The sequence below is a fragment of the Salvelinus alpinus genome, chromosome 2, assembly GCF_045679555.1.
Source record: "Salvelinus alpinus chromosome 2, SLU_Salpinus.1, whole genome shotgun sequence".
Lineage (NCBI taxonomy): Eukaryota > Metazoa > Chordata > Actinopteri > Salmoniformes > Salmonidae > Salvelinus > Salvelinus alpinus.
This window is the reverse complement of record NC_092087.1, coordinates 41,523,689-41,548,626: the sequence shown is the minus strand read 5'-3', so window position 1 is coordinate 41,548,626 and position 24,938 is coordinate 41,523,689. Positions and strand designations below refer to the sequence as shown.

At 39.1% G+C, this 24,938-nt stretch overlaps 3 protein-coding genes across 7 annotated transcripts in view; 1 reads left to right on the top strand and 2 right to left on the bottom strand.

Moving 5' to 3' along the window:
* The window catches only part of LOC139561712 (E3 ubiquitin-protein ligase NRDP1-like), a 32,303-nt gene extending 30,825 nt beyond the window's left edge, over positions 1 to 1,478 (bottom strand). Inside the window, exon 1 of one of the 2 annotated variants that reach the window (XM_071378985.1) lies at positions 1,251 to 1,478. The gene's annotated coding sequence lies outside the window, so the exon portion shown is untranslated. Of the gene's footprint in view, positions 1 to 841; positions 989 to 1,250 lie in introns of those variants that run through there. The other variant, XM_071378974.1, reaches the window with a different exon arrangement.
* Positions 532 to 10,910, top strand: nabp2 (nucleic acid binding protein 2). 3 transcript variants are annotated; one of them, XM_071378998.1, is made up of 7 exons: positions 532 to 578; positions 6,567 to 6,696; positions 9,019 to 9,157; positions 9,414 to 9,485; positions 9,631 to 9,715; positions 9,894 to 9,945; positions 10,350 to 10,910. In XM_071378998.1, the coding sequence occupies exons 2-7, from the start codon at positions 6,618 to 6,620 to the stop codon at positions 10,520 to 10,522; spliced, it is 600 nt and encodes a 199-aa protein (XP_071235099.1). In that variant the 5' UTR covers positions 532 to 578; positions 6,567 to 6,617; the 3' UTR covers positions 10,523 to 10,910. The 3 variants fall into 3 exon arrangements, with proteins under 3 accessions (XP_071235099.1, XP_071235094.1, XP_071235106.1); XM_071378993.1 differs by lacking the exon at positions 532 to 578 and adding an exon at positions 1,051 to 1,317; XM_071379005.1 differs by lacking the exon at positions 532 to 578 and adding an exon at positions 2,390 to 3,372.
* Positions 10,911 to 13,326: 2,416 nt separating this feature from the next.
* The window catches only part of LOC139561666 (serine/threonine-protein phosphatase 6 regulatory ankyrin repeat subunit C-like), a 34,516-nt gene continuing 22,904 nt past the window's right edge, over positions 13,327 to 24,938 (bottom strand). Inside the window, exon 28 of one of the 2 annotated variants that reach the window (XM_071378915.1) lies at positions 13,327 to 24,875. In XM_071378915.1, the coding sequence (XP_071235016.1) occupies positions 24,631 to 24,875 (245 nt within the window). In that variant the 3' untranslated portion in view covers positions 13,327 to 24,630. The remainder of the gene's footprint in view (positions 24,876 to 24,938) is intronic. The other variant, XM_071378921.1, reaches the window with a different exon arrangement.

Below are 24,938 nucleotides of genomic sequence, written 5' to 3'. Positions count from 1 at the left end.
GAAGTTCACAAGCGACAGGAGGAGAGCATGTAGACCCGAAAAGGAATTACAAGGAGCAAAGTGATCATGCTGTTTGTATGTGGCTGCTATGAAAGTCAACTCTGTTTGCCTGTGATCAGGGGGTGTATTCATTCTGCTGATTCGGTTGAAAAACATTTCTTAAAACAGAAGCTAACGAATATACCCAAATTAGTCCAATAGAAACTCTCATTTGCAACTGTTGAACTAATTACACCCTAGATCAGCTAGATGCACACAACAGTGTGCAAGTCGGTATTTAATGTCACTGTCTGTCACCTTGATTACTAAAAATGATCTTGACCTGTGCCCCTAAGCTGTAGCCTAAACCTATCGACGTTACACTGAGCTGTGTCAATGGAATATGAACAGCAGTCATCCAATATGCTGTAATAGAAATAAGGCCATGCTTAAATATATATGTATATATATATTTTTAAATCGTCCTCCCTCATCTTAAACGGCACCGACCGCCACTGTACTGTTGCAACGTTAACGTTAGTTAGCTACGCAAACACGGAAATCATCCTTGCCGTTTCAAAATGGAATCCCGGCCGTAGGTATGTGGCTGGCTAGCTAACTATCAAACAGTAGTCAGTTGCAAACAGAGGAAAGATTAGTGATGGATACCGATCAGAAAGTCTTGACGAGACAGCTTACTAATGTGCAACTAACTAATCAAGCTAGCCACAGCTGACTACATACGTGACCTAACGTTAGCTAGTTACTACAGGTAGATAGCTGGCACAAGCTGGAATCACACAGGAAAACAAGCAGATAGAGAGCAACTCTAGTGATATGTCGTCGAACTGGGTAACGTTACCTGTTGATATGACAATCAATGGTTAAACTGCCTTTTAAATTACGTTTGCGTTAGCATTACAGCATGAAATAATTTTTTTCTTGATTCCTGTCACCACGTTTCCACGTCCAGCCTACGCCGCTAAGCAACCAAATTGTAAAATCGTTGATAGACAGTTGACTCAACCTATCTTCGGTACGAGCAGTTTCCCTTCTCAGATAAAGGACCTATCACATGATTATCTCATGCGCTTCCCATATAATCCAGTCATTGGACACAATTTTGATTGAAACTAAATTTGACCAACAGAATGCCCGCCACTACCGTACTGACGGTCACAAAAAAATGAACAGTAGTAAGGTTTTATTTTTTAACAGTAGCTAGCTAGCTATTTTACAAACAGGAAAACAATACTTATTTTTTAACTCACTTGTTCCATGGCTTAAAATCCATTATACCGGACAAATCAGCTGTGGACGACAATACACACTGTTGAGGTAATGAAATGTGTAGTAGCTTACGACCTGGCACCCAGTTAGCTATAGCTAACGTTAGCTATAGCTAACGTTAGCTAGCATAGTAACGTTACTGCAGTTTGCTAAACTACAGCAGGGGCGTATTCATTGAGCCAATTCTGTTGCAAAATGTTTCTTGAACGAAACGGGGAGGGACCTACCAATGACTGTATATATGACCTACTTGAATTTGACCAATAGAAACTCTCGTTTTATTTGCAAACCGTTCCGTTTTATAACTGTTTGGACTAATGATTACACCCTAGTTGCTAGACTGGTCTTGCTAGCTACTTTATAAGTAATTAGTCGACCTGGGTTACATACTTGCACTGATCTTGCATTGCTGTTTAAATTATTACCGTATGTATCATTAAGGCCATGTATTCCTGTAAATTTGCCTAGTCTCACACCGAGGTCAAATTACACTGAACAACACAATAAAGTGTTGGTTTCATGAACTGAAATAAAAGATCCCAGAAATGTTTAATATGCACAAAAATCTTATTTCTCTTAAATGTGTTTACATACCTGTTAGTGAGCATTTATCCTTTGCTAAGATAATCCATCCACCTGACAGGTGTGGCATATCAAGAAGCTGATTAAACAGCGTGATCATTATGCAGGTGCACCTTGTGCTGGGACAATTATTATTATTATTTTTACTAGGCAAGTCTGTTAAGAACAAATTCTTATTTACAATGACGGCCTGCCCCAGACGACGCTGGGCCAATTGTGCACCTCCCAATCACAGCCGGTTGTGATACGGCCTGGAATTGAACCAGGGTCTGTAATAACACCTCTAGCACTGCACCACTAAGGAGCCCCTAAAAGGCCACTAAATTGTGCAGTTTTGTCACACAACACAATGTCACAGATGTCTCACGTTTTGAGGGAGCGCTCAGTTGGTATGCTGACAAGCATTTCACTACACCTGCAATAGCATCTGCTAAATATGTGTGACCAATAACATTTGATTTGATTTTGACAGCAGGAATGTCCACCAGAGCTGTTGCCAAATAGTTGAATGTTAATTTTTCTACCATAAGTTGCCTCCAACGTCGTTTTAGAGAATTTGGGAGTACGTTCAACCGGCCTCACAACCGCAGACCACGTGTAACCACGCCAGCCCAGGACCTCCACATTCGGCTTTTTCACCTGTGGGATCGTCTGAGACCAGCCAACTGGACAACTGATGAAACTGTGGGTTTGCACAACCAAAGAATTTCTGCTCAAACAGTCAGAAACCGTCTCAGGGAAGCTCATCTGCGTGGTCGTCATCCTCACTAGACCTGACTGCAGTTCGGCATTGTAACCTACTTCAGTGGGCAAATGCTCACCTTCGATGGCCACTGGCAGGCTGGAGAAATGTGCTCTTCACGGATGAATCCCGGTTTCAACTGTACCGTGCAGATGGCAGACAGCGTGAATGGTGTCGTGTGGGCAAGCGGTTTGTTGATGTCAACGTTGTGAACAGAGTGCCACATGGTGGGGTTATGGTATGGGCAGGCATAAGCTATGGACAACAAACACAATTGCATTTTATTGAAGGCAATTTTAATGCACAGAGATACCGTGACGAGATCCTGAGGCGCTTTGTCGTGCCATTCATCTGCCGCTATCATCTCATGTTTCAACATGATAATGCACGGCCCCATGTTGCAAGGGTCTGTACTAGAGGTCGACCGATTATGATTTTTCAATGCCGATACCGATTATTGGAAGACCAAAAAAAAGCCGATACCGATTAATTAATTTATTTTTTATTTTTTATGTTTTTGTAATAATGACAATTACAACAATACTGAATGAACACTTATTTTAACTTAATATAACACATCAATAAAATCAATTTAGCCTCAAATAAATAATGCAACATGTTCAATTTGGTTTAAATAATGCAAAAACAAAGTGTTGGAGAAGAAAGTAAAAGTGCAATATGTGCCATGTAAGAAAGCTAACGTTTAAGTTCCTTGCTCAGAACATGAGAAGATATGAAAGCTGGTGGTTCCTTTTAACATGAGTCTTCAATATTCCCAGGTAAGAAATTTTAGGTTGTAGTTATTACAGGAATTATAGGATTATTTCTCTCTGTACGATTTGTAATTCATATACCTTTGACTATTGGATGTTCTTATAGGCACTTTAGTATTGCCAGTGTAACAGTATAGCGTCCATCCCTCTCCTCGCTCCTACCTGGGCTCGAACGAGGAACACATCGACAACAGCCACCCTCAAAGCAGCGTTACCCATGCAGACCAAGGGGAACAACTACTCCAAGTCTCAGAGCGAGTGACGTTTGAAACGCTATTAGCGCGCGCCCCGCTAACTAGCTAGCCGTTTCACATCGATTACACCAACCTAATCTCGGGAGTTGATAGGCTTGAATTCATAAACAGCAGAGCTGCTGGCAAAACGCACAAAAGTGCTGTTTGAATGAATGCTTACGAGCCTGCTGGTGCTCAGTCAGACTGCTCTATCAAATCATAGACTTAATTATAACATAATAACACACAGAAATACGAGCCTTAGGTCATTAATATGGTCGAATCCGGAAACTATCATCTCGAAAACAAAACATTTATTCTTTCAGTGAAATACGGAACCGTTCCTGACTCTGCGTGCAATGAACGCAAGAGAAGTGACACAATTTCACCTGGTTAATATTGCGTGCTAATGTGGATTTCTTTTAGCTAAATATGCAGGTTTAAAAATATATACTTCTGTGTATTGATTTTAAGAAAGGCATTGATGTTTATGGTTAGGTACACGTTGGAGCAACGACAGTCCTTTTTCGCGAATGCGCACTGCATCGATTATATGCAACGCAGGACACGCTAGATAAACTAGTAATATCATCAACCATGTGTAGTTATAACTAGTGATTATGATTGATTGATTGTCTTTTATAAGATAAGTTTAATGCTAGCTAGCAACTTACCTTGGCTTCTTACTGCATTTGCGTAACAGGCGGGCTGCTCGTGAGGCAAGTGGTTAGAGCGTTGGACTAGTTAACCGTAAGGTTGCAAGATTGAATCCCTGAGCTGACAAGGTAAAAATCTGTCGTTCTGCCCCTGAACAAGGCAGTTAACCCACCGTTCCTAGGCCGTCATTGAAAATGAGAATGTGTTCTTAACTGACTTGCCTAGTTAAATAAATGTGTAAAAAAAATAGCCAAAATCGGCGTCCAAAATTACCGATTTTCGATTGTTATGTAAACTTGAAATCGGCCCTAATTAATAGGCCATTCCGATTAATCGGTCGACCTCTAGTCTGTACACAGTTCCTGGAAGCTGAAATGTTCCAGTTCTTCCATGGCCTGCATACTCACCAGATGTCACCCATTGGGCATGTTTGGATCGACGTGTACAACAATGTGTTCCAGTTCCGGCCAATGTCCAGCAACTTTGCACAACTATTGAAGAGGAGTGGGACAACATTCCACGGGCCACAATCAACAGCCTGATCAATTCTATATGAATGAGATGTGTCGCACTGCGAGAGGCAAATGGTAGACACAGCAGATACTGACTTGTTTTCTGATCCATGAAATTGTTGCATGTTTGTATTTTTGTTCAATGTAGTTTTATGTTGGATATTCGGTGGATATTTGGTTTTCTCTAGTCAATATCTATTGAATAAAATATGCCATGACTATGATATTTGTATATTTTATTACCTTTTATTTAACTAGGCAAGTCAGTTAAGAAAAAAAATCGTATTTTCAATGACAGCCTAGGAACAGTGAGTTAACTGCCTTGTTCAGGGGCATAAAGACAGATTTTTACCTCGTCAGCTCAGGGATTCGATCTTTCAACCTTTCGGTTACTAGTCCAACGCTCTAACCACTAGGCTACCTGCCGTCTGAATCGGGAGGATGGAGAAAAATCCAGGCCTTTTTTTATTTGAAATGTGTATATATATTTTTTATGGGGGATTTCAATCTTCAATAGCGCATAAACAAAGCCTGCTATGACTATGCAAATGATATATTCTGAATCAGGGGAGGATTGAGGAAAATCCATGCCTTTTTCATTTAATCTTTTAATGTAATTATTTTGGGGGGTATTTCAATCTTCATAGCTTTTAAATGAAGCATGTCGTGACTATTAAAATTATATATTGGAATCAGGAGAGGATGGAAAAAAATCCATGCCTTTTTTATTTAGAAATCTAGAAATACAGTGTCCTCTGTAATTATTGGAACAGTGACACATTTTTTGTTGTTTTGGCTCTGTACTCCAGCTCTTTGGATTTAAAATGATACAATGACTATGCGGTTAAAGTGCAGACTGTCTGCTTTAATTTGAGGGTATTTTTAGGGGACCAAAAGTATTGGGACATATTCACTAATATGTGTATTAAAGTAGTCATAAGTTTAGTATTTGGTCCCAATTTCCTAGCACTCAATGATTACCCAAAACGTGTTACTTTACTAACTTGTTGGATGCATTTGCTGTTTGATTTAGTTGTGTTTCAGATTATTTTGTACCCAATAGAAATTAATGATAAATAATGCATTGTGTCGTTTTGGAGTCACTTTTATTGTAAATAAGAATAAAATATGTTTCTACACACTTCTACATTTATGTGAATTCTATCATGATTACGGATAGTCCTGAATGAATCGTGAATAATGATAAGTCAAAGTTAGACACAATGTATTATATATTTTTCCTTACGGATTTCAATCTTCAATAGCTCTTAAAAAGCATGCCATGACAATGAAAATACTATATTCTAAATCAGGGGAGTATGGAGAAAAATGTGTGCCTTAAAAATAATATATTGATTTTTTTTTATCCTTCCGTATTTCAGTCTTCAGTTGCTCTTAAACAAAGTGTGCCATGACTATGGAAATTATATATTCTGAATCAAGGGAGTAGGGAGAATAATCCACACCTTTTCTTGTTATTGTTGTTTCTTCTTCTTTCATTTTTTTCTTCTGGATTGGATTTTTGTTCATAGCCCACAGATTCAGAATATATAATTTTCATATTCATGACACGCTTTGTTTAAGAGGTATGAAAGATTGAAATCCGAAATCATAGTTATAAAAAACATTTATACATTTTTTTTGGGGGGGATTGTTCTTTATCCACCCCTGATTCAGAATAATCAATGTTCTTAGTCATGGCATGTTTGGTTCAATAGTTATTGACGAGAGAAAACCGAATATCCAATGTAAAACAAATTTTACCTCTGTCACACACACATTCTTGTAAACATTTCAGGGCTGCTTTGGTCCAGAGTTGACTTTTGGATGCATGACGAGAATCTGAAAGATGACGACCGAGACCCACGTCAAGGACATCAAGCCAGGACTCAAGAATCTCAGTGTTATCTTCATCGTACTCGAAACAGGTGCTAACTCCTTACTAACAGTAATGTTTTAAATAATCAATTAATGATGAACAGAAACAGAATGTATATAATTATCTTGTAATGCACTCGGGTGGAACAAAACGTATGTAAAATCTTACACACAATATAATGGCACAACACAGAGGCTTGATAGTCAGAGAAACATCCTTATATGCCATCATGTAGACTAATGATAACAATTCATGTTGGTTTATTTGAATCATGCCAGCTATCAAAAAACGTATCTGTGTTGAACTTTCCCTTTTCTCTTTCCCACAAATGGATATTTACTCTCCTCATAATCGATGTTTACTCTCCAACTTTCACATTATCTCTCTCAGAACGATCTTTTGACCCTCTCCACCCTCTCAGGGCTGGGTGTCTCACAGGCTGACTATGAGCGGTGTAATCTATATTATTCAATTATTGCACCCACACTGCTCGCGTGCGCCAACGAGCGTCTGCGTTGCCAAGGGCTAAAATAGAAGTCAGTTCTATTTCTGACGCATCTCCTCATTTGGTTTATAGAAGCAGGTACCCACGTGCCATCTCCTCATTGGTTATACCCACGTGGGTGACTGAAAACGAACGAGGTCAGTGGCGGTAATGCACCTAATTTATGAAAGTTGCCAATCGCAATATAAAGTCAAGAGAAGAAAAAGCCTAGAAGGACGAGAGATGACTAGAAACAATTCGGTTGACCATTTTATGTGTGGATTAATTGGTGGAGTAGAGGACCTTGTGCATGTCAGGTAAAATAACAACTCAATGTTTATATCCCAGGACAAATTAGCTAGCAACAGCAAGCTAGCTAAATAGGACAAATTAGCTAACAAATGCAAGCTAGCTAGCTAAATTGCCATAAATGTTTAATGCTTTTTGACCTGTCCCCAAATTAATATCATTGGTTCAGAGTTTGTTTTGATATTTTAACCTGCGTGTCGTGATCCCGTTTGGTGTGGGGACAAAATACATTTATGCACGATGGCGCACGCGCGCAGCCCGGTTTGGGTTCCATGTCAGGCTCTGCACACTCTTGGATTGCATTTATTTTTATTTAACCTTTTTTTAACTAGGCAAGTCAGTTAAGAACAAATTCTTATTTACAATGACCTACCCCGGCCCATAGGGCGGCGCAATTGTGCGCCGTCTTATGGGACTCCCAATCACGGCCGGATGTGATGCAGCCTGGATTCGAACCAGGTACTGTAGTGAAACCTCTTGCACTGAGGTGCAGTGCCTTTAAACCGCTGTGTCACTTGGGAGCATCCTTCCTAGCAGGCCGCTTCTACCAGGTGGCGTGGAGAGGATATGTGTCTGCACCATGTGCTCTCACTACTGGTGTCTGGTTCTAGGCCCTCTCCTCTTTTCTCCTTACACTAAGTCACTTTGCTCTGTCATATCCTCATATGTTCTCTCCTATCATTGCGGATGACACTCAACTACTTTTCTCATTCCCCCTTTCTGACACCCAGCTGGCAACACGTATCTCTGCATGCTTGGCAGATATCTGAGCTTGGATGTTGGCCCACCACTTCATTCTCAACCTCGACAGGGAAGGCCTGTCCGCTCCAAGACCTCTCCATCACAGTCGACAACTCCACTGTGTCCCCCTCCCAGAGTGCAAAGAACCTTGGCGTGACCCTGGACAACACCCTGTCATTCTCTGCAAACATCAAAGCAGTGACTCGCTCCTGCAAATTCATGCTCTACAACATCCTTAGAGTATGACCTTTCCTCACACAGGAAGTGGTGCAGGTCCTAATCTAGGCACTTGTCATCGCCCGTCTGGACTACTTCAACTCTCTGTTGCCTGGGATCCCGCTTGTGCCATCAAACTCCTGCAACTTATCCAGAACGCCGCAGCCCGCCTGAAGTTCAACTTTCCCAAGTTCTCCCATGTCACCCTGTTCCTCCGTACACTCCACTGGCTTCCAGTCGAAGCTCGCATCCACTACAAGACCATGGTACTTAACTACCGAGCAGCAAGGGGAACTGCCCCTCCCTACCTTCAGGCTATGCTCAAACCCTACATCCCAACCCAAGCACTCCGTTTGGCCGCCTACGAGCACTAACTTTGCTGATAACTTCTTTATTGAGGACAAGTGGACTTACTACGACTGTGATATGTGGTTGTTACACCTAGCAATCTTAAGCTGAATGCACTAATTGTAAGTCACTCTGGATAAGAGCATCTGCTAAATGACAAAAAGTGTAATAATGAGATATTTGACACTATCCTTATACAACTAGCTTGTTCTTGTCTTTGTACACCAATCAAAGGCCACTGATTACTTGTACCTCTTACCTCCTCTCACATAGGACGAGTGACAAAGACAAAGGATGGGTATGAGGTGCGGACCTGTAAGGTGGCCGACAAGACAGGCAGCATTAGCATCTCAGTTTGGGATGAGGTGGGGGGACTGATCCAAACCGGTGACATCATCAGACTCACTAAGGGGTGAGTCATTTATTGAGTCACGGCACAGTCAAGTTAATGCCACACTTTATGGACAGGGCTCCAAGCCTACAGCCGAGTATAAAATCAACACAGAAATAAAAAAGGACCACCCAGTCATCATTTCTAACTACCAGCATGAATTTACATTCGGATGAATACATACCATACGTTATTAGTCTTTTAATCTTGGATCACCTTTAAAATCCTGGGGGGAAATGTATTTTGTCTTGAAATTTGTGCCTTTTCTTTTCTCCAGATATGCGTCTGTGTTCAAAGGTTGCCTGACTCTGTACACGGGTAGAGGTGGAGAGCTGTCGAAGATTGGAGAGTAAGTTCTATAGATGCTCTGTGCTTAATAACATTTCATGCTACATATACGAAAAGGAGGAGCAACAATGTAAATGTTGCTGAGAGATGCATCTTATGTCATAATTTACTGGTCTAAACTAATGCTCACTTAACGTTTTGTTCAGGTTCTGCATGGTGTATTCAGAGGTGCCAAACTTCAGTGAGCCTAACCCAGAGTACTCTAACATGGACCAGATGAAAAACAAGACTGTAAGGGGTGTTTTGAACGTAGGGATATCAGTGTGTAAGCGTCTTATTACAGAATGTTTTACAGAAGGATAGGGGAAAAAATATTATTTTAAGTAACGTTCACCTACGAATTTAGTTCGATGTTTCAAGTACCTTTTTCTTGTACTGTGTGTGTGTGAACAGATTATTTATTTCCCAGGTAGTCGGTGACCAAGGAAACATACTGAACAACAAGAATAACAGCTCAGCTGGTAAGACCACTATCAAAGACCAACAAAAAATTAAGAGTTATGACGTCAAATGAAAGCGTTTCGGCAACGGCCTTCGTTAGTGTTATTTATTTTCCTCTGCTGCTATAAGGTGATTCATGCAACATTTCCACCTGGAAGTCTACCTAAATGTCAATGACATGTCTGTATCAGTAAACTAAAGGAATACAATTCCATGAAATAATATAATTTTTGATCTCTGCTTTAAGCTGTAAAGTTGTTTATTTTACCTGTGAGCGGCTGGTTCAGCCACCTTCAGTGTATACAAACGGCAGTGTATTTCTTTTTGGCAATTGGTTAATTGTGAACACTATAACACTTTACTTTTCCCTTCTTTCACTATTTATAAAGATTTATAAATGAAGCATGCCAATTTCTTATTCTAGGAAATGAAACTACCAATGGGAACGGTGTAAATTCCCAAGGTTCCGGGAGCTCGACTAATCCTCAACAGGGAGGGCGGGCTGGCAGTGATGTTGGCAGCAGAGCAGCCAATCCAGGAGCAGGAGGGACAGCTGTCAGCAATGGAAAGGAGACTAGACGTTCAGCAAAAAGATGATTGGAGCAGAAGGAAGGAAAGTCCATCCCTCTCCATAAATGTCAAATGATGAGAGACTAATGCTGCGTTCGAAGTGGAAATTTACCACCATAGAGTTAGATAGGACTCTAAATGGATAAAACCCATTTTGGCATGAACCTTGCTATTGAGGGCTTCACCATTTGAAAGTAGTCAACTGGGTGGTACTTCCTATGGGTAAGGAAGCATCACATGAAGGATGATAGACAAGTTTTTCACTAGTAATTACCAGCTGGAGGGCTGTTCAAATGTATTTTCCCAGTCGTATGTGGTAAACGTTAAGAAATTGTATTTTAATTAGGTTTGTTTACAAGGAACAGCGTTCACTAAAGGTTATGTAACAATCAAGAAAAAGTATTTGTGAGAAAAATAATTGTTTTCATTTTTTACAATTAAGCTGCTTAATGGGAAGCGTTTTTCAAAGTCAGGCAGTTTTCCAATGAGAAGTCTAAAATAGAAAATTACTCTTTTAACTAATGTGCAAAACGTAGCCCAAACCTGACAGATTGGATTTTGGTCAATCAGAAATCCTTAATTGCTAGAATCCTTAGTTGCTACATCCATTTTTGGATGTATAAATGAATGATATTGATTCTTGAAGAATATAACTTATAAATGTCTCATGAGCTTAGTTCAACTGTCATACCCCATCAGATTCAGAACCTTGCGACAGCAGCCACACTTTAAATGTTGTACGAATTTTTTTATTTTTAACACCGTTCAAACTGGTCTGGAATAGTGTGCTTACATACAACTTTTAGAGTTCTATTATACTTTTCAGACTTAATCTTTTTGTCCTCATAATTCTAAAGTTCCCATTGTGACAACTCCCAACATTCTATTCTATTCAGTCTAAACAGTAACTGTTGACACAAATCAGCTACTTTGACCACTTTCCCAACAAAATGATCTGGTACCAATCAAACGTTACAACTGTTTAAGTCACCACAACTACATTTTCTCACACTTTTTATAAACAACGGACATTTTTACTTTCCCAAAAAGTTGGAGGGTTTGACATCTTCGTCTACTTCTCTGCTGTTCAAATCTGGAATCAGAAAAGGAATTATCTTCTACCAATTTAAAAATGACAGCTGTTTTACTAACCTTATCAACTACTTTTCATCTCAACTTTTACAACTGACATTTTGACCACTTACCCAGCACTTTAGACAAAAACTTAAAGGTATGACATCTTGGTATACTTCTCTGGAATCAGAACAGAATTATCTATTGCATTAACTGCCATGTAACTTTTAAGAACTTTCAAATTATAACAATAGGGGAGTGCAAAAGACTTATGCTACACAGCTCACTCAAACCCTACCACTCTGTCTACATGTTGTTATAGTTTACCTTTAGTACTGGTCTATAGGCTGTGTGAGTTAGACCGTGACACAACACGTTCAACCGAAAATGTCCTTTCATCCATATCCCAAGACTTTCTTTAGCTTTGCATTCATCCCTTCATTAGGTCTTTCATCCTGTCTCCTTACTTTATGTATATATCCTATTTATTGAGCTATCCATCCAGTCTTAACTTTCAACAGCTTTGTCATTTGATTAAGAAAGAAATGTATGGTTGAAGAGAGGTTACTATAGCTCAAACACATTTCTAAACGTCTTCCACTAGATGCACCATCATACTTCGCTCCCCAAATGAAAGCCTAAAACATTTCTAATTCCTTAAGTATTACAGCTTGCATTACAGAATTATTCTACTACCAATCAAGAGGTACAGTTTTAGTAACCACATCACCTAATTTATCTAACTTTCCAGTTAAATTAACTTTTCAGAACTTTTCAAATTATAACAGTGGGGGAGCACATACGATTTATGTCACAGAGCTCACTCCAGCCAAATAAACTAATCTACTGCTGTTTGTCTACATGTAGTTATAGTTTACCTTTAGTACTGGTCTGTTGGCTGCCTTACACAGTAGTAAACTGTGGTTTCCAAGTAGGAGAGTAAACGTGTAGTAGTCTTATGTGATGAAATAGGTGATCCAAACTGCCCCATCCTCCCAAATTATTAAGGTTAATATAGTCTATCAAAGTAACCAGACATTTATATATTTAACTTTGACTATATTTCACCGCTTCACTTAGAATGTTTTAAACTTCTTCCACGACCACAAAAATACTTTCAAAGAGCTGAAGCAAGTCACACTTTTTTAAATGACAATCTATTTTTACTCCAATGTTTGTAAACAACGTAAACAAACACTGTATAGCCTCATAACAAGGTTAAAACTACACATTTGATATCATGGATGGTCAGTCCTTGCATCCATAGATCCGTTTATGAATTTGAGAGTGGTTACACTTCTCCAACCCCATCCCTAAGTACTTTGGGGTACTTTTGACCCCTTTTTCATGATCTTCAAATTGGTAGTTAGTCCTGTCGCTGCAACTCCCGTACGGACTCGAAAGAGAGGCGAAGGTCGAGAGCCATGCGTCCCCTGAAACACGACCCTGCCAAGCTGCACTGCTCGCTTAACCCGGAAGCCAGCCGCACCAATGTGTCGGTGGAAACACCATGCAGCTGGCGACCGAAGTCAACGTGCATGCCACAAGGAGTCGCTAGAGCGCAACGGGACAAGAACATCCCATCAGGCCAAACCCTCCCCTAACCCGGACGACGCTGCCGGGAGCCCTGGATCGAACCCGGATCTGTAGTGATGCCTTCACTCTTAGCTTTTTAGGTAAACAGGAGCATGCTTTGCTATTTTTTTCAATTAAGGATTCTGTCTTTAAAATGTAAAATAAAGAAAACACAAAGTAGATAGATATTAAGCAATAGCAATTTATTTAAACATAACCAATCCTAAGCCACAACACTGAATGACAAGACTCAAATGCTGTAGCATACATTGTATAAAATCGATCAGGTTTCAATGCCTTGGTTTATTAAGTTTCTCCTGTAATGTCAGAAAGGTCAATGCAGATTACGCTGTTTCACTAAAATCATGTATTTTATACATTTTCGTAACATTTTGTAAGAAATAACCATTCAGTAGCACACAATTATATAACAAGGCAAAGTGCTTTCAAGGATTGCATTGTCACAAAATAATGAACAAGTTGGAGATTTGTTCAGGGTTGGAAGGGTATGTGTGTGTGTGTCTTTTAGGGAATAGATCTCTAACCCCTATTACTGTATCTCACATTCCTATGCTTCAGTCAAAGGTCAGTTGGTTGGGAGAGGTGAGGGGAGTTGTGGTGGTAGCATGATCACAAATTAAGGTCTAGATTTGTTTTTCTTTTGAAGGCTTAAGGCTGGATGCAATAAGATTTCCCTTCACACAAACACCACATGCGACATATATCCATAATTTTACTTCAATAACAGCTTTAGTTATTTGTTGCTTTTGTAATTAAGTTAGATGCACACACATTCTCCCAATCTCTGGTAGTTGTACACACAGTTGCAGCTGTAAACTAGACTTTTAGACGTATGGCTCAACTTACACACAGTAAAAACCCACCGTACTATGAAAAACAGGATGATTACTGGTGGATACTTTCAGGAGGGTTTAAAAAACAATCATAAAGTACCTTGTTGCAACAAGTATCTGAAGGATAGCAAACATGTACCAGAGACGAGGTTCACATGTATGCTACAACAGTTAGACCTTAAAAGAGATTTAATTCGATCAAAATACAGTTTGGCTTCACATTCCAGTGGTTGTTGGGATATCATTTTTCTTTCCATGTTACAAGCACACGTACACACACAAAATCAAGCTCACTTTTTTTTTGTCTTTTAGATCAAAAGTGATTAATATGCTTTCATATTTTTCAGACACTAGTATACAGTGAGCTACAAAAGTATTGGGACAGTGAAAACTGTTTTGGCTCTGTACTCCAGCACTTTGGATTTGATACAATGACTATGAGGTTAAAGTGCAGACTGTCAGCTTTACCTTTAGGGTATTTTCATCCATATTGGGTGAACCGTTACAAAATTGCAGCACTTTTTGTACATAGTCCCCCCCAAATGTGTCACTGTCACACTACTTTTGTAGCTCACTATAGGTGGTTATGAGCTAAGGAGACAAAGAGTAGCTGTGCATCAAGGAGGTAGGCAAAATAAAACATGATCATATCAATTACATTAGTAGTAAAAGTTTCAAAATAGCATGGACATTTGAGGTGAGACCATTTGTTTTAACTTAAATGTATTAATTGTAACTGATATATTTGAGGTAATATGGATTCAAAAATCACACAATCTCATGCTAATAAAACTTATAAGAAATGTTTACTGAACGCTCTAGAAAATACTGAATGCAGGCATGCTCAAGCTCTTCACCAGGCAGCAGTACTTCAAAACAGCCTAAGGTGCCAAAGAGAAAGCATTTCATGCATTTCCACTTGCTCACTTCGCATCTCCTAATTTATAGTTTGGCCTAAATGAAGCACAATAACACTTTCATGATCACCTACAGTTCATGCTGAAGTCACATGGGAAGTCAACATCGGCTTGGCATAGTTTATCCCTTCTACGGACTACAACCAGATAGGCAGATATTTTAACCACTAATAGTCCCTAACGTTCAACTTTTTGACCAATTACTAACTTTAACCCGAAACTTCCAATATGGTGAAAAAAATTGCAGCGAAACAAGAAGCCAATGAAATTCTAGCAGAGGCAATATGGACAGTCAAAGCACATAATAATTCAAGGTTGTAGCCCGTAGACCGGGCTTGTGTTACATTTTGCTTGGCTGGTCTATTGGAGTAAACAAATCCTAGCATAATACAAAGCAATGCCCAATGACTGAATCAAACCGAGACGCTCTCCTGAATAAGACGCTAATATATCCAGAACCAAAATAAGGGCTGTTAAAGCAAAGGACTACCAACCACCAACCTCAAGCTTTCAATTACACCAGTGCTTTACATTTAATTCAAAAGGTCTGTTAATGCATATTAGTCTACCCCACATAGCACGTAGGATACTGTACTAGAAAGCAGTAAGCCTAACCTTTAGGTTATCATTTATTTTCCAATATGCTCAAATTAACAATCAAATTTAAAATGAGTCAACCAAAAACTATTACAGGCCATTGCACCAGAATCTTACATACATCACTTGTGTTTCAAAGGAAATGTATTTCACGTTAATAATTAGAAGGAAAAACAATATTCTTTACGGTATTTATAAACCAGGAAGTGGGTAAAGAAATACAATAGACAGGAATGAATACACATGTTTTCTTTGCCCTTTTGCTGATAGCGGTTCATATTACCATCGCACACTCTTCACCTCATACTCACTAATGAAGACATGACAGCTAACTGCCCAAATGGTCACACACGAACACACTTAAAACACAGAACTCTATGCCTACTCACTGTACTATAAAAGTAATCAAAACATTGTTAAGTTCTATGGCATAGCGATCCATTGTCTTCCTTGTCCACAAAATACAATCTTCTTCCACCACCTATTCTTAGAACATGTTGCAGTACAGAGAACAATCTATATACACACACACACACACACAATTAAAGGGGTTGCATACAAACTAGCCTATAAAATGCCTAAGCCACAACTTTTAAATTGTGATTATCTTAAGTCTGTTCATTTTGTAGAAGGGGGGGGGTTGTACAAACACCAACTAAAACTACATCCTGATCAAATCAACATACTGCTAAAATGGCACTACAAATGTCACAAATATAAGTCTTGCTTGATAATAATTTACCATGTTAATTTCAATACCATTTAGTTAAGTAAATCAACAACAATCTCTACACACTACTCTGTCTGAAGTGCATTTTTAGTGATGTTGTGCTTAGAACACCCAACAAAGTGCACTTGCCAATATTGCTTTTATTATGAATTCACACTATAACTCCAGTATTATCACTACTGGGATTCAACACTATTTCAATGTGTTTTTTCAGGTCCCTTGACAAATATGGCAAGCAAGACAAAGGCAAGAATCAAACGAGAGCAAAATAAACTATAGTCAAGTTGTACATCCAGAGGGTGTTTGGATTCATGACAACAGCATGAGTGTTTCTTTGTATATTTCTCCAACCAATTAACAATTGCTCGAGGAGTTGAAGCCACAGTGCACGACATGGATGATAAGACTGGGAAGCACTAGAATCATGTTGTGTTTTGAATTAACAACAATGGCTCACTGGCTTCACCGGGTCTGTAAATTGTGAGCAGTTGTGTTCCTGGGAGGTGTGACCTCCTCTTTTATCAACAATAAGGCTTTCAATTGGCATGAACGGAAGACCATTTTGCTGATGTGTAAAAAAAAAAAAAGTGTTCCTATTCACTCAATGGTTTTGTAAGGACAAAGTTTAGTATGCCCGTCTGTATCACGACAAAGTGTCAGTCAGGATTGTATTGGGTGGTAATAGAGGAGCTGGGTTTCGCAGTTTACAAGGTAACATTCTTTAACTATAACAATTTTTACCAGCCATGTGACATACAGTATACATAGAAATTCACAGAAGTCTGATAAGTTACTTTATGATGTGGATCTAAAACAACTTCCGGTCCAAGACATTTCTCTCCTTTGGTTGCCTATCGAGGCATTTCTTTAATGGAAATATCATGATTCAATATCCTCATTTAACGGTTTTTATATATTTTATTTAACCTTTAAATTTACCCAGGCAAGTCAGTTAAGAACAAATTCTTATTTTACAATGACGGCCTACCCCGGCCAAACCCTCCCCTAATCCGGACAAAGCTGGGCCAATTGTGCACCGCCTTATGGGACTCCCAATCATGGCAGTTTGTGATACAGACCCAGGATCGAACCCAGGTCTGTAGTGATGCCTCTAGCCCTGCGATGCAGTGCCTTAGACCACTGCACCACCCAGGATTCCTACTTGCATTGCCCCATCCTATGGGTGGCTGTCAAGAAGCAGTCGAGTCATTAAACAACCATCAAATCAAAGAAGGAAAAAAATGACAAAAATAGTTGCATAATATGTATCACATTTACTCTCCAATGAGGTCCAATATATCAATAAAATGCACTGGTTTGGGTAAAAATCATTGCGAGACATAACATCTTGAGGTAAGCTGTTCAATGTCTGATAACGGCTAATCAAGTAATACATGAAGGCATACAATAGAAATAGTGTGGACATTACTCTCCACTAAGGAGACAACACCAGTGCACCCCTCTATAGTCTTTTTGGAGGGTCAACTCAGTAACTGTCCTTGAAGAGGAAGAGAAGACAGACAAAATAAAGCAATTGGTGGGTCTACATTGTCTCTGAAGTATTTCAAAGAAGCCAAATACTGAGAATAAAGTCAACCCATACATCAGTTTGCTTTGTTTTGAACATGTGTTACTAAGCCTTAACCAACTTCAGAGGCACAAGAGTGACAAACGTAATCAAACACGTTAGGACCAGACAAACTTCAGACAGTACAACATGGGCCACACAACCTGAGGGTCAAATAGCAGAAAAGTGGGACCGACAGTTTGGTTCAATTTTAACAAGAATTTGGATGTTACGACTGAATAATCATGTAAATCTTGTCCACGTAGTAGTTGTACAACATAAACAAATTAATAATGAAGGCATAAACATAGCCTACAATCTATAAAAAATCAAGAATCTTAACATGATCAGACATGCCATCTTCTCTATGAAACATTTTGTCTACATAGATAGGACAGACATGCAGCAGTTGGAATCATGGAAGAACTTAATAGTGTGCTTCACGCATGAATCTGGACATTGAAGATGACATAATTCTGTCAATTTCAAGAGGTGTTTGTTTTGGTGATCAAATGTAATTTATGACTATAAACGTCATGAGATGAATGAATCTTGTTTAATCCATTTAATATGATATACCGCATTTTACATGCTTACTTTTTTGAGAAAATTATAGCCATTTATACAAATTCTAATAACAAAGAAAGCTCTAATTCTGCCGTTTATATCATGCTTGGAGAAGAGGAAATGTTCACGGTGTTCTCTTGATTTGAAAGAATCCTTTCAAATGGGAATAAAAGACAAACAAAAAAAAGGTAACTGCCTAGCTATTGCCTTAATCCAATGAGTTTTCAAGTAATGAAGGACATCGATGTCCTAGAGGTAAGTGGAAGATATCCCAGAGGACTACGTTACGGACAGCATCACCATGGTGATCACTGGCATAACTAAAAGAAACCAACATGCTCTTTGTTTCAAACTTCTATCCCTTCCACACCTAATTTAGAGGTTATTGAATCAGCATGACATAAGTGTTCGATACCATATGAATGCTTTCTCACTAGAAGGACCATAGTGTCTCATCAAGATAAAGGCAGCTACATTAGGCCACTATATCAATAGTGTGTGTTCTTCCTATTCTCCAATTTCAACGCGACCCTACTTAGTCTCTCTTTCCATTCACATATCTGATGGCAACATTTTGTCAGTCCATAAGTACTCTTAATCTATACAACAACAACAACAAAAAGGAAAGAAATGAAGATGTGTTGAATCTGCTTCCTTCCAAAGTTTTTAATAGTTCTTTCCCCAACTTCTCCTGTAACTCAGTTTACAGTACTCGGACTCAACTACTTCTGTGCAATTTTACCATCTTCTACCCTACTACCCATACTGCTTTTTCAAAATACAATTTGGACTTGATCAGTCTTCCACCATGCACATTCACAACTATCTAATGCTATCTATTTCACTCCATCCACTGGCCAAAGCGCCCATGTCTCTCATTCCTACAAACTGAAGCATTTTGAGAAAGTTGTCCATCTTTGCCATTTGAGCCATTGTAAGGTATTATCGTTCTTAGTCCTTCAGAACAAAAACATTCTACACAGATGCTTTTCCATACCATACTGATAAAATTTCAGACGTTGCATGTGAGAAATCAACCAAAAACTGTGTTTAATTGATACATTAGTTAATTCATTAGATGCAATCCAGAATTACAATTCTACCTTCATAAAAAAGGATGAATTATAAAGGATGAAGCACAATCTAATCCCCTAAAAAAAAAAAACATTGTTCCTCTCTTTGTGCTGAGCATCACACAAATACCATCTCCACTGAGAGTCAAAGACAATTCCTTTTTTCATAGACAAACAGGGATTTCTACGGCACTTGTGAGTCTAGGTGACAGAATGGGGAGTTATTAAGGTCGACTGTTTTGATAGACAAAAACGGACACATTCGCAAATGTAAAAATCGGCTACGCGCTACAAAATATAGAGTAGCAAAACAACTATACATCATTTCTAAGAGGTATTGTAAGGCAATCTTGATAGCAGTCCATGGTGAGTCCATGGTTAACAGGAGGGATAGCTCAGCTATTAGCGCTAGTGCCCATTGTTGACAAACAAAAACTAGAGGGGAACTAAAAGTATCATTCACCAAATGATTTATAAGAGTCAAAACGATTATATTGGAGTGAAGCTTGTACCGCTAAATGTAAGGCATATATGCTGGATGTACCACGTTTTTAGGCTAACCCATCCGCAGAATGCAATAATACCCTTCAATGGCACAAATAAGTTAGCCATCCTTTCATATCAAAAGATGAAACACAATCCTACCACATCTTTGCATGAGGAGGCAGAGGTAAAGATTATTTTGCTTTAGTTCATTTTTCATTCTTTTCCCATAATTTCTAGAACTTAACTTAAACAGTGCAGCAAAAGTCAGTTACTCGAAAACCAAAACCCCTGCCATAATTTAGACCATACATTCACATTTTTGTCAGCAATTGACTAATATGGCTTAGTTAAGATGTCTGCAAATGTACGTAATATCTCAAATTTCGGTAAATAGTCAAGTGTTTTTCAGTTTCATCCCGCTTTTTGGCAACTCAATGAAAGGCAGCGCAAGTATAATTTTCCATTTGAAATCGTTTTTTTTGCTGCACATGTGCACACCAAGGTGCGACCATAGACTTTTCACTGCCCTCTTATGCTAACCCCAAAGAGAAACATGCCCCTCCAATTAAAACAGTGCATCTCTCCCACAAGCACATCACACATGATTGTGAAGATCAGTCACCAGTTCATCTACTCTCATCTCTCCACTGAAGGTATTGTTTTCCCTAAATAGAAGTTTATATCTACATAGGTAACATACTGTATGTACCGGTATACATAAATACACATATAGAGATATTAAATATACAAAAGTGCTTATTCTTCAAATAAGTGCTTTGGGTCAGGACTGAGTGAAAATTGTTGTTTTTGTTGCATCACTGAAAATCTAAAATGCTTTCCGACATTCTATGGCCCCAAAGATCACAATACTAGGTTAACCTATGTCCACAATGTAAACAGAATAGTTAAATAGGGAGGGAGGAAATAAAAACGTTTTTTTTAAAGGGGAAGGAAAGGGGCTTCATGAATTTAGTCCTTTAACTCTTTACTTGTATGTCTTTAGGCATCCGATTGATCAGTAAGGGATTCAGTTTCACAATGAAACTTATTCCAAAAGGGAGATTGGGGTTTTCAATGTCATATCTAACCAGCCTAACGACAACAAAACCGTAGGCTACACCAAATCCACGGTCAATGAAATGTCACACAATATAGGATAATTTTTTTTTATGGGATCTAGTAAGTTCCTATTCTCATTTAAATCAACCCAACAATTATAATTAACATAGCAATTCACCCTAGAACATTATTAAATGGCTTACTATTCGATGTGATCTTACCTCATCGAACTGGGCCTAAACCTTCTCTGACATCATATAAAAAGGCTTATGTAAAATGCCACAAATTTCAGGTAGCTTAATACAATCATTTTTTCAGCATATTAGTATAAATATGAGGAACAACGACACTGGTTTTGGAATTTGCTATTCCTACATCATGTAAAGGATATTGACTTTGTCATCTTATTTTTTCTTAAAAAGGCTTTGACATTAAAAACCTTGTGGAATACCCTTACTGGCATCTGAATAGGTGCAAGATAAGCTTTAACTTTTTTAAGATTCTCTTTTTTTCCTTTTTTAAAACACAGTTCCTTCCCAGCCCTATGATTGAATGCACCAGGAGCTGACAATGAATCTCAGGCTGCAATATGATTCAGAAATTGATGCATCAAATGTTTTTTCTTAATATAATGAATAGTATGTACATCTAAGGAGATGTGAAAAATTATTTTGATATTCCATTCAAAAGAGAACAATTCTAGGTTACACAACTGATAATAGGAATGAGGCATATCCAGAGAGAAACAACAATGTAACGGAGAAAGGGGGTTAAGGTTGTCAGTGTATAACACAATGGAGGTATTTGTACCAGACATGTCAACACGGTGTTCTTGTTGCCGCAAAAGAGAAATGGGAGCACACATACTTCAAAACGGGTGTAAAGAAATCCTCAATGACTTTTATGATTCTTTGACATTCAAATAAATAAAATCCCGAAATACACTTCTTAAAAACAACTTCCGAAAAGCATTTACTTATAAATAAAAAGCCCTTGTGATGCTGATTGTCATCTCAAAAAAAAAGTAGCTGTCCATACATAACCGTACCAACATAATATAAATATTTGTATTTTTGTGTCAGCCATACTTTGTCAATATGGTGTACTGTTAAGAGAAAAGATATGCATCGGTACAGTAACACTACTTGTGCAATTTTGCCATTTAACTACATTTGGAATATGGAAAATACAGATACAAAGCAGGCTAATGCATAATGTTACAGTACACCATGGATTTAAAAATACCTTTTCCTGTTTAAATATTCAAATTACTTTATGAATGTTTGACTAGGGTCAAATGCTGATAAAAACTGATTTTGTAATAAAAAAGAAAATTGGGGGGGAAATCTCTACAATCTCAAGAAAACAATTACAAACTGAGTGAACATCATTTTGAATTCTGTTCAGATGAACATAACTAACAATCTTCATAAACAGCGTAATCAACTGATAACCTTAAAACTAAACTGATTCAACTACTGTGCAAAAGGCGGCAGAGAAGCTTTCAACAAAAATAAATGGATCTATAGTGTGGCCCAAATAGAGGTCAATGAGTTGCGTTGTTAAAAGCTTTGAGGTAAGTACAAGACGTGCCTAATTAAAATTTAAAAGGAATGCATTTGTGTTTTTGGCTGTACTTTTGACAACTCCCAATGCTATGCCTATCAACGTGACAAGTGTTGACGTGACAAGTGAGGATTACAGCGCATGCCGTTTGATTGGGATTACAGACTTTTTTTCAAGTATGGCTGTTTGGAAAGAATAGAAAAACAATAAAAACACATTCTACCTATTCCATTTGAAAAATAATACTTTAACTTTAGGGGTAGTGCAAATTATTTTCTTGAAAACATCCCCAATGTTGAGGTAAAACATGAACCTTTCCACACAGCAAACTGCATGAAAAGAAAAAAAATGCTAAAGAATTTGAAGTCTGTTTGAATATTGCTTCCCAATTTAAAAAAAATAAAAAATGTACACACCAAATGTAGACCCGCATTGACAGAAACCGTGAATAGAATCCATGGAAAAGGCAGGAATATTTTAGCAGCTATATTGAAAACACGTCTTCGGTCTTTATTTTCCTACTGGAGGCATGGCCTTATTGTGCAAACATATTAGACTGTCGATTCACAAGTAAATACGACGACCATTTACATTATGTAAACAAGTGTTTATACGACAGCAACAAAAATAGCTTATGCTGTTCAGTATGTGTGCTAAACCCATTTCTCTTCAAATCTACATTTCATCCTTTAAAAATGTCCCACTAGCATTGTTCTCTTTTAAAATCTTAAATAAATCAGGGATCAGGTGGGGGATCAGAGGGTATAAAGTAGGTGAGGTTAAGGGGTTGTGGTCGTCTCTCAGTATTCCATAGGCACAACATTGTTAAATATCCAGAAACGTCTTAGAACCACCGTAATTAAGGTACCAAAAGTATTCTATGACAGTGACAAGCGGGAGTGGGGTTCAGGCAAGACCCACAACTACTCCCTTCAGTATGGACTCAGTGAGAGGGGGCTAATGCAGAAAAACCCAGCCAACAAAAGTCAGGCATCTACTGGACCTGGTGGATGATGTCACTCAGACGGCCTTAGCCAGTGGGAGGTGCTTGTTGTTGGACTTCTAGGTGAGTCAACACCAGCTTGTCACCGCTTGTTTTCAAATCCATGGGCTTCTCTGCAGAGCTCTCAACTCACCCAGACCCTTAACTGTACAGTCAAACCCAGCGACGGTCTATCACTCTCTCCCACTTTCCCTCGTGTATTCCCTCACTCTACTACTTCAGTTTTATTCTAGTCTTCGGAGAGAGGCACAGCACCGGAAAGACCCACACATGCTGCCTATTGCACCAGTTTCAGTCAGAGTAAAAGTTGGCGAGGCACCGTTCTCCTTCTACTAGGTCATCTCTTTCACTGGGATTTGCGAGGTAAGTTTATTCGTTGTTGAAGTGCAATATCAAAAATTCACAATAATTTTAATTTAGAATTAATTTAGACTGTAGCTTATAACACATGCTTGTGAATCTGTTAATTCAACAAAACCGTGATAACTTCATGATGATACAGAAACTCTGCCGGTACGATTCAGAGGGACTCAGTGACGTGCTCTGTCCTGGACACTGGACAGAGGGTGTCTGACCTAAGGCCAGGCTAGCGACGACAGAGACGATATGCCACAGAGAGGCAAATAATTGCATATAGGTTTGACTGCACCCATAAGGGATTTCGTTTTTCTTTAAACACACAAAAGACAAACGCACGCGCACATATACCGACACACACATCCAAACATGCATCCAAACACACACACACACCCAAACATCCACACACACACACACATCCAAACACACACACACATCCAAACACACACACACATCCAAACACACACACACACATCCAAACACACACGCACATCCAAACACACACGCACATCCAAACACACACGCACATCCAAACACACACGCGCACTTACACACACGTAAATCAAAGTATATTCCTGCTCTTGTTGTGTGTGTTAGAAGGGGGGGGGGGTCCCCCAGATCATAGTGGATTAAAGAGGGCAGATCTGGCTAGTTAAAGATGTAAGGGGACAGGGTAGGGAGGTCTGAGGGGAACAGGTTGGGGGTTTGCTTCACTCGGTGAAGCAGCCGTCCAGGCCGGCGGTGCCGTGGCGGTCCTTGGCGTAGGCGTGGTGCAGGGTGCCGTTGGGCAGGGGCCCGCAGGTGGTGGCGATGCCACAGTGCTTCAGCAGGTTGAGGCCAAAAGAGGCGGCGGCGCTGGCGTCTTTGGGAGGGAAAGGCTTCATGGTGGAGAGGATCAGGGCCAGGCAGTCCGCCACATCCTTGTTAGGGGCACAGGCCAGGGCCGGGGTGTGGCCTGACGATAGGAGACAGAAACAAATTTTAAAATATATATTTCACATTTAGGAAGAACAAATTA

Excerpts from the sequence above, each read along its gene's own strand:
- nabp2 (XM_071378998.1), top strand. The coding sequence starts at position 6,618 with ATGACGACCGAGACCCACGTCAAGGACATCAAGCCAGGACTCAAGAAT. Across the intron at positions 6,697-9,018 it reads CTTCATCGTACTCGAAACAG|GACGAGTGACAAAGACAAAG; the intron begins GTGCTAACTCCT and ends CCTCTCACATAG. Across the intron at positions 9,158-9,413 it reads ATCATCAGACTCACTAAGGG|ATATGCGTCTGTGTTCAAAG; the intron begins GTGAGTCATTTA and ends TCTTTTCTCCAG.